General features: G+C 41.2%; 1 protein-coding gene and 1 long non-coding RNA gene across 9 annotated transcripts in view; one reads left to right on the top strand and one right to left on the bottom strand.

Moving 5' to 3' along the window:
- Nucleotides 1-16,895, top strand: part of PCSK5 (proprotein convertase subtilisin/kexin type 5) — a 458,329-nt gene that overhangs the window by 392,987 nt on the left and 48,447 nt on the right. For both annotated transcript variants that reach the window (XM_035709909.2, XM_025423285.3), the window contains exons 25-27: nt 9,638-9,680; nt 12,268-12,404; nt 13,223-13,423. In XM_035709909.2, coding sequence (XP_035565802.2) covers nt 9,638-9,680; nt 12,268-12,404; nt 13,223-13,423 — 381 coding nt within the window. The remainder of the gene's footprint in view (nt 1-9,637; nt 9,681-12,267; nt 12,405-13,222; nt 13,424-16,895) is intronic.
- Nucleotides 1-16,895, bottom strand: part of LOC112644698 (uncharacterized) — a 77,603-nt gene that overhangs the window by 39,169 nt on the left and 21,539 nt on the right. For all 7 annotated transcript variants that reach the window (XR_004811595.2, XR_004811599.2, XR_004811600.2 and 4 more), the window contains exon 4: nt 11,399-11,483. This is a non-coding gene — a long non-coding RNA (uncharacterized LOC112644698). The remainder of the gene's footprint in view (nt 1-11,398; nt 11,484-16,895) is intronic.

Raw genomic sequence — 16,895 nt, 5'->3', positions numbered from 1 at the left:
CCCTCCCTCTGTAGTTTCTTCAATGGGAGTCTCATGAGCCATTTTACTAGAGGAATCATCTCCATACATTTAGCGCTCTCTGCCTTCAGGTATTTCTACATGGCAAGAATTTTGCCCTCTGTCCTTCAAATTCATTTTTCAAACTCACGAAGCCTTCACTTCCTTCAGGAACCATTTCATAACCGTACTCCCCTCCCCCAAAACACACACCCTGCTTTAGGTATCACCCTATTTTCTTCTTAGTCAATTGTTCACAATCCCATTAGTAACACTACAAAGCATTCATGGCAATATCTTTCTCCTTGCTGCATTCCCCCCTACACCCTGAGCTCCCTATATACTAGGAATTAGTCATTATCTCAGCCCTAGTGAATAGTAGGACTGAAAATATACTTGAAAAAGAAACCATAACATGAGGACATAACACACAGCACTAGGGCTGCTGAGATGAGTAAGATATATTTACTGACAATGCAGACCATTCACCATTCACCACACCCCAACCTGATCATAGCTATAGCAGCAGTACTAAGTTTATTGGAAGTTCAAACAAAACAAAACACTCATTCTCTCAGAAGAACTACAGAACTCAAAAGAAACAAATAGGGGCAACTTAACTCAGTTGGTTAAGCACCTGCCTTATTAATACGTGTTTAATATATACATATGGATAGTTTTGGGGACTAATGGTTGGTATCTTTTAACAATTCTGGAAAACTCTCAGGCATTCTTATTTTTCCTTTTGTTTGAATACTGCCTCTTCACCACTCTTTCTTTTTGAAACTTCGACATATATTAAAGCTTCTCATCCTAACCTCCTTGTATCTTACTGCTCTTTCCTGTTTTCTACCTTTTTGTCCTTCTGAATTTTCTCTTTTCTATCTATCTTTGAGATCATTCATTCTCCTTCTGCTATGCCTAATCTATAGTTTGATATGTCCACCGAGTTTTAATTTTGAATTTTTATGTCTTCCACTTATAAAGATTATATTTGCTTCTTTTCCAAACTGACTACTTTTCTATTTTCAAGATGTTATTTTTTTCTTTAAAAATATTAAACAGGGCAGCCCGGGTGGCTCAGCGGTTTAGTGCCACCTTCAGCCTAGGGCTTGATCCTGGAGACCTGGGATCGAGTCCCACATCAGGCACCCTGCATGGAGCCTGCTTCTTCCTCTGCCTGTGTCTCTGCCTCTCTCTCTCATGAATAAATAAATAAAATCTTTTTTAAAAATAAATAAAAATATTAAACATTTGGTGACACCTGGGTGGCTCAGTCTGTTAAGTGTCTGCCTTCAGCTCAGGTCATGATCCCAGGGTCCTGGGATTGAGCCCCATGTTGGGTTCCCTGTTAATGGGGAGCCTGCTTCTCCCTCTTCCACTGCCCCTTCCCATGGCTCGTGCTCTCTCTTTCACTATCTCAAACAAATTTTAAAAAATCTTTTTTAAAAAATTAAACAATTGCTATTTTTATATTCTGTGTCATATCATTTCAAGATTAGTGGTCTCTGTGGGTCTGATTGTGATGTCTGTTATTTCTGACACATGTCTCTCAGAGTGGCTGATTTCCTTGTTTTTAAAATGTGACCAATTTCCTTGAAAATTTACCTGCAAGAATACTTTGCGATCTGAGTTAAGATTATATTTCTCTAGAGAGGATTTGCATTTGCTTCTACTAATTGCCTTAGGATACTATCTACTTAGGACTACTTTAAATTGAATTTTAGTTTTGAGATGTTCCTGAACACATAGATAACACGAATTCAGATATGTGAGATCCAGCTTATAGTTAGACATTCTCAGAGGAGGTTTTGTTGTTGCTTTTTCATCTATCCAATGCCAGTGCTAAGACTGGGATGATGTTTTTTGCTGTCCCCTTCTTCTGACAATTTTATTTTTCATTCATCCTTACACTGAAACTGTAATCCTTTGGTTCCCATTTCAGTCTTGTATTTTACCTGGCAAGAATAACTATCACAAAAATGCTCTAAATTTTTCTATTAAAAAAAGAGAGATAAAGCTTAATTAAGTGGTAAGAGAGAAAGAGAATCATGATGTGGTTTCTTTCAGGCCCTAAGCAAATATTTCTGTGGTATACTAGATTAGAGATTTATCTATTCTATATTTTGCCACATTGTGGTTTCTTCTCTAATTAGCTTTACTAATTACCATCTCCTCATCAAACTCCTTAAGGATAGGGATTGCATTTCTTGTCAGTATATACTCCTTATAATCACCAAAGCAGTGTATGAACTCTCATACAGGATCTGTTAAGTATTTGTTTATTGCTCCTACATCCATCCCTTGTTGAACGTTCCTCCTTTCCACTCAAGCCAGAGCCAAGGGGCCATCCTACTTCCTCACCTCCCACATCATATGACCTGATCTCCTCAATTTGTATCTTTTTAGTTTCTCTCAAATCTGCTTTATTTTAATTACTGCAGCTGTAGTCTGAGTTTATGCCTAACCATTTCTCCTACAGTATTTTCCTTAAGAGTGTTTCTCAAATGTGTTACATAGAATCCTAGTTTTATGAGATTTAATGGATATAACCATTTGCACAGTTAAAGAAGTCATTTTCCATGCAGCATGCACAATGATCATTTTAAGAAAATCAGATCACATCAGATATTTTTTATAAATTTTCTCATGGTTCCTCTTTACTTTTAGATTGAATGCAAACCTCTTAAGCCTGGCCTAGAAGATGATATTTGATCTGATCCTGCCTATGACCTTGGCCTCATCTCCTGACTCTCTCTCTTTCTCTTTATCCACTGTAGCCCCAATGGCCTTCTCAATGTCCCTTGAACAGATGAAGCTTTCTTAGCCTCTATTTGAAACACTACCCTTAGAACCCACATGGCTATCTCCTTGTTCCCATTCTGATCTCCACTCAAATGCAATTCCTGAAAGGCTCTCTCCCAGCAAGCCTATCCAAATTAAGACCTCTTATCTCCATTCTAATCTCATCACTCTCTAACCTTTTATCCAAATTTATGTACTTATTTACTTGTTTTTCTTCTTCATTCAATGCATATTTTTGGAGCTTCTGCTACGTGCCAGGCAACACTCATGGCACCGAGGTACAAGAAAACAAAGCAAAACCACCTGTCCTCATGAAGCCTGCATTTTATTGGCTGTTTTGTGCATTTATTGAAGACTTACATTTAGTTTACATTATAATAATTATCTAATTTTCCTTTTATTGTCTGTTTTCCCTCTAAAATGTAAGCTTCAGAATGATGGAATAAGTGAATGAACAAACAGCTGTAGTGAACGATCCTCATAGGCACTCAGCTGTGTATATTATTAATCCATCACTTCCACCTGTTGGTTAGTTGGTTGAGAGAGGATTGGAAATCTAGAAACAGTTTGCCTATTATGATAGTCCACTGTTGGAACCAGAGGACATGGTAAAGACTAGAGTCCGATAGAGAACTGAGCCCTCTTTTAGCAAACATTTGTAGACAATGATTTAGATTATTTATTCTGGTCTCTCTACTACTGTGTCCCTCCAGGGGGTTGTACCCCATTGTCAGCTGTACTATTTACATTATTGCCAATTCAAATATTTACTCATTGTCTTTGGACACCGGTGAGGACAAAATGATTGAAAATCATCAACAGTCCCCCTAACTAAGTACTTTGTATCCCAGCACCACTGAACCTTCCAGAAAAATCTTGTTTTGGCAAAGCTGGTCAAGGGTCCATTTTGTACGTGAGTGTTTTTGAAGCAATCTGAAGCAATTCTGAGTACAAGGCCTATCCAAATTACATACTTTTTAGAGCTATTTGGGGCTTATAATTAGTTGCACTCTATGGGCATATAAATCTCTTACCCAGTCATTATTTTTGAGTGGAATGAAGAACGCCAGTGCCTCTCCTACAGATTTGTATAGCACCATCCAATAACTAAGTACACATTTACTCGGGGAGAATATGCGTTATTGACAACATGCTTAATTAACTTCCAAAACAATTTAAGTATTGGCTGCTTGTAATACCATCTCTTCCCTCAAAGGGAACAGTAGTACATCTCAGTAGGGGATGGACACTCTGCTGATGCGCCAACAAGGCCGCAGGTGCTCATAAAGAGAACTGTTTAAGAATGCTTGGCCCAAGTAACAGTGTCTTATCCAGTCTTGAGGCAGAGCCAAGAATAACCCCACTTCCTGGTGCTCTGTCTCCTTTACAGAATCCTATCAGAAACACATTTCAAATTAAAAGTGAATTTTTAAAAAGAAGTCTATATAAACATCTGCCATGGTTTTAACCAAACCCCATGGAAGGTCTGTCTTGTCCTGGCGAAACAGACTTAGGAATTGCTGAGAAACAAAATGGAAATATGAAAAAGTAGAAGTGTGCCAAAAAGGGACAGAAAATGAAGACTGTGACCAAAAGACCAGTTCTCTGGGGAGAGAGGTCTTTGGAGAAGACTGTTTCCAAACATGTGGCATAAATGATTCTTGGAACTCATAACCTGAGCATGCACTTTCTTTCCTTAATATATTTCTTTTTCTAACTAATTCCATAGCACACATTTATGAGGAAAATATAGAAACATGTATGTAGATATATACACACACACACACATAAAATCAGAAATAATTACTATTAACACTAGCTTTTTCTTATGATTTTTGATAGTCATATCTGTACATGCAGATAGATATGCATACATATTATATACATATCTAGATGTGGATTATCATCCCTATTCACATAGCCTACCATGAAAATGTTGCCATGTCATTAAATATCCTCGAGAAACAAAATTTTAATGTATAAGTGTATCATACTTTTCTATTGTATTCTCATCAGATGAATTTTCATGTTGTCTTTCATAGGACATAATCACTGGTTATTTAAATCTAGAAGGTTTTCTCTGGAGAACACATTTACGTACAAAAGCTGTGGAGGGCAATGGGAGGGTGAGAAAAGTGGAATCTAGTCAGATCATTCAAATATGCTCATTTACATCTATCTTTTCAACTTATTTCCCAACCCCAAAATGCTAGGTGAACAAGTTAATTAGAATCATAGAGTCTGTCTATAAATATGGAAGGGCTGAAAGTCAAGTGGAGGAAGTCCTTATACACATGAGATGTGTAACCCATCAGAGAACCATTCCTTCTGGTTGCTACTTTAAAGAATCAAGTGTAAAACATATTTTTGGAAAATTAGTATATGAATTTATGACCTTAGGTGTGGCATTCTGTTAGGTATGGCCTAAGTCACTCGTCTCTGAATAGAAATATGCAAGACAGCCCACTGACCTGCAGAAAAAGACAGGACTTGTATTTACAATCATTTTGTTATTACATTTTCTATTTTATTCTTCTACTATATATTTTTTAAAATGTAAAACATTCATGTACTAGCACACATAAATAATTCATACACACACATATGTACATTGCAGGCATATGCTAAATTTTTAAACTAATGAGGTGATCAGTCAAAACAGTATGGACATTATTACTTTAGATTCTGTAATTAGGGAACTTATAGAGTATTGTGGGGCTAGAAACCTATGAAGAATGGGCGAAGCATCAGTTTTGGCCCACTACTTTGCTTTAGTGTGAGAAACACTCGGAAGGCAAACATAGGCCCAAGTATGGTCGAGTCTGGAATACAGGCAGTTGGAACTGGGAAGGTAACTAAGCCAAAAGGTTGAAGTCATGTGGGAAAAGCAAGCATCTAGGGATGATGAATTACAATAAAGCAGGTGCTGCTTTATGGAACGCTTACAGATGTGGCCTAAGAGGTCAAAGCCAAAGGAGCCTAATGAGTCTAGGACACCTGAGGAAGGACTGAAGTAGGGAAGAACCTGGAAGCCTCTCAAGAGCATAAATTTAACGTGTCCATAGTCTATCATCCTGGGCAGTAATAGTCGGTCTGTGCAGTAAAGGACTACAGAACTGACCGGTTTCAACGGGCAGTGGTAAGGAGGCCTGGCTACCATGGGGTCTGGATGGAAATTCAGAAGCCTGAAAATAAATCTTGAAAGACAAACTATGCTGACCTTAACTTTTCCCCACAGTTTTGCAGAGGCAATTCCACTCAGCCAATATACCTGATCCATGGCTAATTCTGGCATATCTAGATATTATAATGATAAGGGGCTATTCTTTAAATTAGAAAAAAAGAATGTCTCCTTTGTCTCCTTCAAGTGAAAAATGAATATACAATAATTTAGAAAACCAAATTAGAATAATTTTAGCTTCTGTGTATCTTTAATTATGTGACTCCAAGTTTATGTAAACCATAAGCAACACATTCTTCTTCTCTGGACATTTTGACAATTTGGCTCCATTTCAAGTTTAAAATACCACTTTTCCAATGCATTTTGTGAGTTAGATGTACGTAATTCCTTTTTTAAAAAAGATTTTATTTATTTATTCATGAGACACACACACAGAGAGAGAGGCAAAGGGAGAAGCAGGGTCCATGCAGGGAGCCCGAAGTGGGACTCGATCCTAGGACTCCCGGATCACACCCTGGGCCAAAAGGCAGGTGCTAAACCGCTGAGCCGCCCAGGCGTCCCTGATGTATATAACTCCTAATGTAGCCCTGATCCATCCATATGCAATGATGAAGTCTATAGGTATTACTGAGAACAAAATGGCAGAGGGTGTAAGTTGACCACAGGGTGAAGGTGACAGCAGCAGTCAACATCTCCATGAGAAGGATGACTTTTCCACGAGCCCCAGCACTGACAAAGCTAAGGAAACTATGGAAAAGTGACACAAAGGATCACAAAGACCTCTCCAAAGAGAGGGGACATCGTAGTCCTGCCCACCCCACCCCATAGAAACTCTTTCTACAATAGAAAGAGTTCTCTCAATAAAGTAGGCTGTATCTCCATCATGACAAGGCATCTGCTCATACATTCTCCTTAGTGGGGATGTGAGCAGCTGGAAGCCAGTAACTGTTTCTGAAGGCTTTTTTTCCCCAAATGTGTGAGGTTCTCTGCAAATTCTGACTGAACTTGCCCCATGTCCCTTCAAACTGTGTTCTCTCAGCTCAAAAGTTTGACAGCACCAAGTAACCAGAGCTATTTAAACATTTAAACTTTGGATACCACCACCAAGACAGTCCACGATTCTAGCTTGTTTAGACTCTTCCACCCCCAGCTCCCAAACACACACACACACACACACACAAACACGCACACCACTACAAGCCAGGAAAATTCATCTTTCTCCTTAAGCCAACCCTCCTTACCATCCAAATGCCAATTTGACTTAGAGTCAACTTCTAGGTTTGGGACTGTTACCTTTCCTTAATCCCATAACAGCTGCTTCTCAGTGGTCAAGCTAAATCCATTTAGCTTATGTCTGACTTGTGGATCTTCTGGGGTGGAAAATTTTTTTAAATAATTCTTATTCTTCAGAATAGCCAGTAATAATGAGAAAGACTAATGGGCATTCATAAGCTGTTATAAGACATACTTCCTGTACTATGCATTATTCATTTATGCAAACTATTGTGAAGGTACCAAATTCACTGTGCATCTGGGCTGGAAAGGTCCCTGGACTCAAGATTACATTGGTATGCACATTTCTGAGGCTTGGTTCTGTTTAACATTTTCATCAGTGACCTGCTTAAAGGAGCAGAGAGCAAACTCATTAAATTCCTAGATGGGAGGGATGGCCAGAACATTAGAGAACAGGATTAGAATTTCCCCAGCCCTTGCCAAATTAGCAAAACTGTCAGAGTCAAATATGTTCATCGGGGACAGGCAGGGAAAAGTAAGCTGCCCAACTGTGAGCTGAGTAGTAGCAGCTTATTTAGGAATAGAACTGAAAAGAATACAGATGCAAGCATAGACTTGTAGCAGGAAATAAACTTACCCAGTGGAACCACCTGTGTTCTCTGGGGCATTTGTGCCCCACCTTAAAATGGATTCAGATCCCCAAACAATGGATTATAGATGCATAAAGCCCCCTCTACACACTCTCAGGAATTCTAAGAATTCTGGTGTGCTTTTCTTTTTCATGGTACCTCTAGCGTGAGATTCCTTATATCACTTAATTAGCCTGCTTTATGGTTCATTTCTCTGTCCAGCTCTGGTCGCCCTATAACAAACCATGTCACCATCTAACAGACACAAAAACCATTTCCCTACAGTAAGCATATCATGGCCTCCTGCATAACATGGTCTGGCTATGTCCTTGGCTGTCTTGACTCTTGTTCAATCCTTCCTATATAAGGGGCATGGCTGGATCTGGCCCCAGTGTGGATCATACATTGCCAAACCCCGCTAGACTCAATTTCAGAATTTTTAACTTTATAAGAGTCTTAGCAACCATCTTCTCCAACCAGATCATTTTGTACCTGCAGAAATCAGAGCCCACAAAGCAGAGCAGCATTTATGCAAGTTCACGAGGCAGTTAAACCAGGGGTAAAACTTCAAACTAGAAACAGATAACCCAATTCCCAGGCCAGTACCCTCTCCACTGCATCATCACAAGGCTATTTCTAGAATGTACCATCAATCCCTGGATAAGTGGCAGAGCCTCTCATAGAAATTTTTTCACAATAACTTTTGGTGTAATACATTAGCCATATGATGTGTCATATGCAATAGTATTGCCTTGCAACATCCCTAGGAGAACCCGAGATGGACATTTGGCTAAAGATTCGAGTGAGGGACAGACTTTGTGAAAACCAAAATAGAGTCTACAGTAGATTAGAAAGGAAAGCAGTGCACAAAGTTCACAGGACATAATTTTGTTTGGTTTAAGTAAAGTTAAAGGTCGCATACAATCTTCACATTCTAAAGAGGAGTAATTATTTTTTCCATCTCCTATTGGAATGAAAAGCGCAGAACTGGAATATCACAGAAACTTAACTGGAGGTAGCTCTGTGAGTCACAGGATTTGCAGGGCCAGCCAACGGAAATTATAGAATTCCCTTAATAATTGGATCTGGGAATTGGCATCTTTCAGGGAGGGTTACAACGAAGGGAAATAGACTGAATTAGTGATTCTCAAAGCCCTTTCTCTCTCATTAAGTCCCCGAAAGCTGTAGGAAAGAGTCCCTTCTCTGACCCAAAAGGGACACATTGAATCATTGTACTTAATGAGAACAGGACAGTAATGTAAAACTCTTCAAGAGGTTTGTGAAGTACCCAACACAAAGTAGATACTGTATTGGAAAAAAATAATTGTCCAGGTTTCAAAGGAGCCTCCCAGATCACAATCCCTCACATTGCCAGGCATTTGGGGTAGCTCATGGAAAACCTACCATTCAGAGTAGGGAGCCCATAGCCCCTTCCAAATACACGTGTGGATGTTTGATGCCTTTCCCTCAGTAGAAGCCAGGAGACGCTTCATGAGGATGGTTCCTACTCTGCAATTTGAAGACCTAGGAGCTTAAGACTATACTTCTTGAAAATCAGGGCCAACTCTTCACGAGAACTCTTATTTGACTAGCTTTGATAAAGCTAAGTCATAGCATACATCTTGTTACTAATTAAAAATGGTATAATCTGTGCAAATATCATTTCTGGACAGTGCCTTTTATGAAACATCCCATAAGATTGTTTGTCTCAAGCCACGACTTCTCCAAAGCCCATTTTTCCAAATGATGGACTCGGTAATTATTATGTTTCATTATTATAATTTTCTTCTAGATGATCCAGGAACGTGTACATCATGCACTACGGGGTATTACATGTAAGTCTGGCATTTTTTTTCATGGCACTAACTTTTCTGCAGTTTAAGCATTACTGACTTAATCCTAAATCCAGTGATTAAAGCAAAGAGGCCGTGCAGCCTGAAGCGACTCTGCCCTGTCAGGCTATTAATGAACAATTCTTGGATTTAGCAATAAGAGCCCAGCTGTTTTCTTGCCTCAAAAGGAGGCCCTCTTTTTCTTGGTCCTGGAAGTCACCCAACCTGACACTGGTGTCTAGGAATCCTGCCATGGGTTACCAGGATTCAGACCTTGCTATTCATGAACAAACTTTAACAATATACCCAACCCCACGCAAGCTATTTCCAAATGTTTGCATGGAGATCTTGTCCTTAACAGGAGTCAGAAAGTCCAGGATGAAAGCAGGTACTTTATGAGCTCTGAATCATCTTCTGGGTAATGAGAGACATGGACCACTAGGTTAAAGGAAACACAGATAATAATCATTCCCAGAGTTCTCCAATTCAACGCTACAAGTAAAAGATGGTAGGTCTCAACATCACCTCCCCTTCCTATCTTAGTTTACCTCCTAGGGCACACTGGTGCCTATCTTGGGAGAAAAGATAAGAAGGCAGAGGAGAAGAAAAGGAAGGCCTAAATAATGCATAAGCTGCACAATTCCTCCCTGTCATGCTAGGAACGGGGGAGTTTTATGGTAAACTCATCCACCAGTTATTCTCTTCACCTTTCCACAAATGTTGCTAGGGACATGGGATTGATGTTACTTTCCAGAGGAAGAAACTGAAGGTCAGAGAGCCTGTGGGTTTCCTCATATTGTACCACAAGCCAGTGGGGGGGTCCAGGTTTAGGTCGCCTCAACTTTAGTGGGCTGGGTCCTCCTGTCACCACACTGCCTTTCACCTCTATCACATTCGAGGGGCTCAAGATTCAAAAAGAATCAGTTAGCCTTATCATTACCTAAGTGTATAGTTGTCATTCAACTCTTGTAGAGTAGCCTGTTCCCTTCTACATTAACTAGGTCTACATCTCCACATTCTTGACCTACTGATTTAATTTACTGCTCCATTTAAACAGGGGAGGAAGAATGGAGAAGAGGCCCCCAAACTTAATTATTATAAGGTAGTACAGATGAAAGTAAATGAGCAGAAAGCAATCTGTCAGCATGTTCATAGTTGGCCTTTACCCAGCACACAGCCCGCCACAGACCACCTGGGGCAGAGACCAACAGCAGAAATGCAAACATTCTTTGGTGAGGTCACACAGTTGGGGGCACAGAATATTCCTCGAAGAATGAAGAAAGGAGAATTTAGACTCAAATAGTGACCACACAGAAGTGGATGACAGAAAGAAAAAAGTGGGTGAGGAGTTCCTCCATCCCGGTTCCTCTTCACTGCATCCCTCCAGCCTAACTGCACACTTCCTCATGTTGACATGAGGGCACACCCCTCGAACATGCATCCACTTCCCCTGTCACCTGGGAGCATCCCATTCAACCTTGGAGCCAGCCCTGCTCCTACGTGCTGCTGGCTACTAATGAGCAGGTTCCAGAAAACCCCTTGAGAGACGAACACACTGAAAGAACGTGCCCAGTATCACTGAGAGTAAAACATGAGATACTTGTTTCAAGAAACATGCATTTATAACAACCCTTTAGAAGGTTTAGTAACTCTGAAGATAGCGAATAAAACACTATATAATAGAAGTTGTTAGTGAAGAAATAAAAACTTTCCTCAGATACCTTGTCGTTGCTCTGAAATTCATCAAAGGGCAAAGGTCAGCTTGATTCCACTCCCCCTTCACATGAGCCAGTAATTCAACCGAGTCTGAAATACAACACTTAGAATGTAGAATAAGAAGGGATAATATGCATATATTAATATAAATATAAATACGTACAAGCTAAGACACTTCCTTCTTAATATTAATAATCTAGCTGTAAAAAATCATAATAATAAATAATCTAGTTGTAGACATTTTGGTAAGTTACTTGAACTCAACACTGAGCTGTTTCCTAGTGTTTGCATGGAGACCTTGTCCCTATCAGGAGTCAGAAAATCCAGGATGAAGGCAGGTACTTTATGAGCTCTGAATCATCCCCTGAATTCAATTCTACAAGTCAAAGATGGTAGGTCTCAATATCACCTCCCCTTCCTATTGCCATGTGACAAAAGCACACAAGCTATTCAAATCCCAGGTAAGGCTTTAACTCCCTATGGGTCTTTGAGTACTTAACCTTGAGACTCAATTCCCTTAACCAGAAATTCAAGACGAGTAATAGCCACCATATGGGAATTGCATGGAAGTTGAAATGAGGCCTTAATGCAAAATCCACGCTCCATAAATGAATATTAGTACCCTTTCCTTCTCCCCAGCCTCTTCACAGCTGATGGGTGAAGGGTCCTCAGGGTCCAGAGGAAGGTGGTTCATGACTTGCTTAGTGACCATACATAGACCAAGACAAAGTTTTTGCCTTTGAAACCCAAATATCTATACCTGTTAAAAATGATGTGTAGACAAATGTTAAGGATTAAATTAAATTAAATTGGGGTGGTTGAGAGAAATATATCAACATAGCTCATGGAAGAAACTCCATCTCTTCCTCCCTAGGTTTGACCACCACTGTTATAAAACCTGTCCTGAGAAGACCTACAGTGAAGAATTTGAATGTAAAGCGTGTGATACCAACTGTAGCAACTGTGACCAGCATGAGTGCTACTGGTGTGAAGAGGGCTTCTTTCTCCTGGGTAAGCCCGAGAATGGCATAGCACAAAGGAAGAACAAGGCTCCCAAGTCCCATCCAGAAATAAGAGCACTTGCTTGATTGGTTTCAGACTTTTCCTATGCATCTTGTCCAAGGATGGATTTTAATTTGGTTTGAAAATAAACATTAGCCAGGACTACTTCCTTCTGCTTTTATTACTGAAGCAGAGTTCCTAGTTCACTAATTAATTTCAAACATCTCCAAGCTGATGGAAACAAGAGTGAAGGAGGGGGTGGGTGGTGGGAACATTGAAGATAAATGCCTTGGAACGAATCACCTGGAATATTCAGAACCATGACTCTTGTCTTGAGACTCAATCCACGCTATACATTCCTAAGCACTGTAAAAGTTAAACAGGATCCTTTGTCTTCGGTTTTGGGCAATCCCAGATGGTTAGGAAAGAAACACACTATGAGTCTTCCAGTCAAGGGACTAACAGTCCAGTGCTCTCGAATGTTTGCAGGAGAGATGGTGCGGCGGACAGCCCACATTGATCCCCAGCAGTTCTGCACAGAGATTCATTTTATTTGTTCTCTTCCAAGGCCCTAAGAATTTAAAGCTCTTTACTCCATGCTCTTAACCCCTTAGCCCCTTGAGCAAACTTAAATGTTTGGTTGAAAGAGGACTGAAATATTGGATTTAGGACACGTTTCTTGGTTGAAATAGGCTTATGTCATTTTGGTTTCTATAAAAACAAACTCAAACAAAAAGTTGGTCCTGAGATTCCCCTCAGCCTTGCATGGAGCACCAAGCCAAGCCGGCAGGGACTCACCCTCATGCCCCCTCTCTGTTCTCATGCAGGTGGCACTTGTGTGAGGAGATGTGGCCCTGGCTTCTACGGCAACCCAGAAGTGGGAGAATGTGAGCCCTGCCACCCGGCCTGCAAGAGCTGCGTTGGCCTTGGCCCCCACCAGTGCAGCAGCTGTCAGGAAGGACTGCAGCTGCAGCATGGGACGTGTGTGGGTCCTGCCCAGCCCCACGTGGAAGGCAAATTCTGGAATGGTATGTGCCTCCCAAGAAAGAGAGAGGTAGAGTGTGAGCAGGTGTCTGGCTACCTTCTCTGCCTGCCTCCCCCAACCTTAACACTTGCTTTTGGGATATCCCAGAGACAAAGGCAGGGCAGTGAACCAAAGCTCAGAGTGGGAATCCAGTTTGGGCAGGATTGGGTAGGAGGCTGTGGTTGGTTGGCATCTGACCTGGTGGGAAACCCAAGCACACCTTTTGGTTGGTATGGCCAGGGAGTGCCTATCCGGTGGAGGAGACCTCGGAGCAGGTAAGGAGAGAACTGTAGGGGAATGGCCCTATGACCATTGTCTCAAAGATTTCAGAGTAGCTTTGATCCAAGGGAAAGGAAAACGACTGGCAAGGGTGGGCTTTTTCAGCTGGGCAAGGAAGAATCACTCTAAAGTACTAGATCTTAAGCTGAGGCAGCTAATCTGGCTGGCTGATTAGAACTTAGCATCATTCAAGGTTGCCTTTTAAAAGCTCCCCTCCAAGCGTGCCTGGGTGGCTCAGTTGATTAAGCATGTAATTCTTGATTTTGGCTCAGGTCATGATCTCCAGGTCATGAAATTGATCCTCGAATCCGGCTCTACGTTCAGTGGGAGTCTGCTTGAGTGTCTCTCTCTCCCTTCCTCTTCCCTCTGCCCCTCCCCTGTCTTTCAAATAAAATAAAAGTCTTCCTCCAGTTGCAGATAAAGAAAGTGGGGATTTTTGATGGGGGCAGGAGGAAGGTGTGGAAGCTTGCAATATAATAGTAAAGGCTTGTGCATGTTCATTCCTACCTGCATCTTCAATACTGACCTCCTCACACAGGAGCCTCAGTCACAGGCTTCCTTGCAAAGAAGCTACAAACTCCAATGACCTCTCTGCAAGGTAGTTACAAACTCCAATTACCTCTCTGTGTCTCTGGTGGTTAAAAAACAAAACCCTCTTCCTGCTGGAAAAATCTGACTCACATTCTATGCAGAGATGCTCATGAAAACAAGGGATGCTCTCCCGTTTGATTTCAAGGCAAGGATTTGTTTTTTTAAAAAAAAGGTCATTTCAGTGCAGCAGCAGAGGAGGTCTGCCCAGGATGAGTCTTCAATGGGCTGGGGAGACAGATAGATCCCAGGCAGGAGAAAGGCTCTTGCTGGATTTCAGAGGAGGGACATCCATGGCGACTATCCACCACGACAGTGTCACCATGTGTGACTTAAAGGAAAAGCAGCTCAGAGACCATCACAAACCCAGCAGCCAAGGGCCACGGAGAACATGGGCCAGTTTCAGAGACATAGCTGGGAAGACAATCATTCAATCCAGATTGGGATATCTTCTGTGAATTATAGCTGGACCCAAATGCTGAAAACGAGTTTGTCTGGCATTCAGGCATTTAAGAGGCAGTGCAAGCCAAGAGGAAAATAGTCTGGTGCTGTGTTTCTAGCTCAGAACATCTGTATTTTATCTGGCATCCAGATGATGAAAAGGTCCAGGGAGCCAAGAGTCAGAGCAGATTTGATTCCCCAAATGATTACACGTCCCTTTCAACTGGACTACGCACTTTGCAAGCAGAAATCAAGCCTTGATTGTTCCCCTTTGTCAGAGCACCACACCCACCCCTCTGCATTTTCTACTGTCAAAATATAGTGTTTTTGAAGAAAGGAAGGAGTTAGTCCATTTGGGGATCCAGCACTAATAAGGGATTTGGGAAGCAGATGAGAATGTTTCTCATGGCTGGACAAAAGCAATAAAGTCAATGACATGGCTGTACTTTTCTATGATCTAGGAAATCAGACATGCAGACTATTAACAGTGAGGAAAAACTGTTTCCTCACTGAGCAAGGTAAGGAGGTAGCTCAGATACCCCAGCAGAATTTAGACACCACTAAGTGGAAATGCACTACTTCAAGCCCTGGGCGTATTTGAGCCAATGCCTACATCTTACTCCTGACTTCTCTTAAAACAAAACAAAACAAAACAAAACAAAATAAAGTTGAGGGTGTAATAGGAGGGCAGAAGGTTCCAGAAAACAGGCACTAATTAGCCACACCTTTAAAATGATGCTAAGCAGGTTGCAGTCATCATGGGTCAACTCAGAGGGAGCTCCAACAATGTGCTCTCAGCAAGGTATTGTGGTTTTCAACACAGTTGCAGATCCATGTAGAAAAGGTGAAATGGGACAAACTTCAGTCCATTCCTCCACCCACATGGCTTCCCAGTGGAAACAATAAGATCTTGTTTGCATCCAGAGACTGCAACCGCCCCCATCATCTGTGCCAGCATGTGTTGGGGAAATAGCCTTGAAATAAAAATCCAACTAGATTTCACTGAACCCCTCTCTCAGTGAGGTGGCTAGTTACAATGAGAGGACCATCATTCTTTGTAATTACACACGCTGTGGGAATACCTCCCATCCCAGCCCAAGGATGGAGCTTTCCCCACATGTTGGCCATGCCTGGTAAATCCTCCAGCCAAGACAAAGGAATCTCCAAAGATGGCCGCCCAACTCTGTTCTTCCTGCCAGCAAAGAATCCCTTGCATGAAAGCATAGATGCCTACTGGATCCCCTGTCTTAGTCACAATCTACTGTGAAGATTACTCAGCCCACTGTCCCTGCAGGACAGCAGAACCAACATTAAATAGGCTGCTAAAGGCTTTAGCAGTGACTCAGGCATCACAGAGCAACCATTGGTGAAAACGTTCGGGTGTGGCACGCCCCAGATTCGGCTGCTTTCCTGAAACCATTGTTGGGAATGGAAACAGTTTACCCTATTACTGTTAAATCATGTGGATTTTCTTAAGTGGTTTCCCCCTGGTAGTGCCGGGAAGTCCCAGGAATAATTCCTGCACATTTCCTCTACCCACCTATTTCCATCATCGATTAAAACCTTGTTTGTCACAGGCTCCAATTACATATTATGATGATAGTTTAATCTACAAAGTACAGACATAGGGGAATTAACTTTTTATCTTTGACCACATCCTAACAATTTCTCACTAGACTGTCTTTTGATCTTAATTCCTATGCCCGGAGGAAGCCTAGAATTCCAGAATCAGTCACAACACTGAGAGCCATATGTAAAAAATAAATCTCAATGGTGGGGAGATATGTTGCCTGTGAGCAACTGAATCTTAGAGAACTTTAAGAATGCCACAAAAATCTGATTTTTAGAAGGACTTTGTATATCTCTCTATATCTATATCTATATCTATATCTATATCTATATCTATATCTATATCTATATCTATCTGTCTGGTTGCCTCACTTAGAAATAAGAACATTATTTTTACTTAATTAACAAACCAGAACTCAGTGAAGAAAACCCATGACCCTGGATGAGTAAATAATTACCTGTGGCCCACTGGATCCAGGAAGGAACCACCTGTCTCCACTTGCACTGATTGTTAAATATCCAGGAATTTCACTGGGGGATCACTAAACCACTGGCAGGTTGACATCCATTATGGTGAGAGTATTTACACCACAGAAATT

This window comes from Canis lupus, chromosome 1 (genome assembly GCF_003254725.2).
Source record: "Canis lupus dingo isolate Sandy chromosome 1, ASM325472v2, whole genome shotgun sequence".
Taxonomy (NCBI): domain Eukaryota; kingdom Metazoa; phylum Chordata; class Mammalia; order Carnivora; family Canidae; genus Canis; species Canis lupus.
This window is presented reverse-complemented; position numbering and strand designations above follow the sequence as displayed.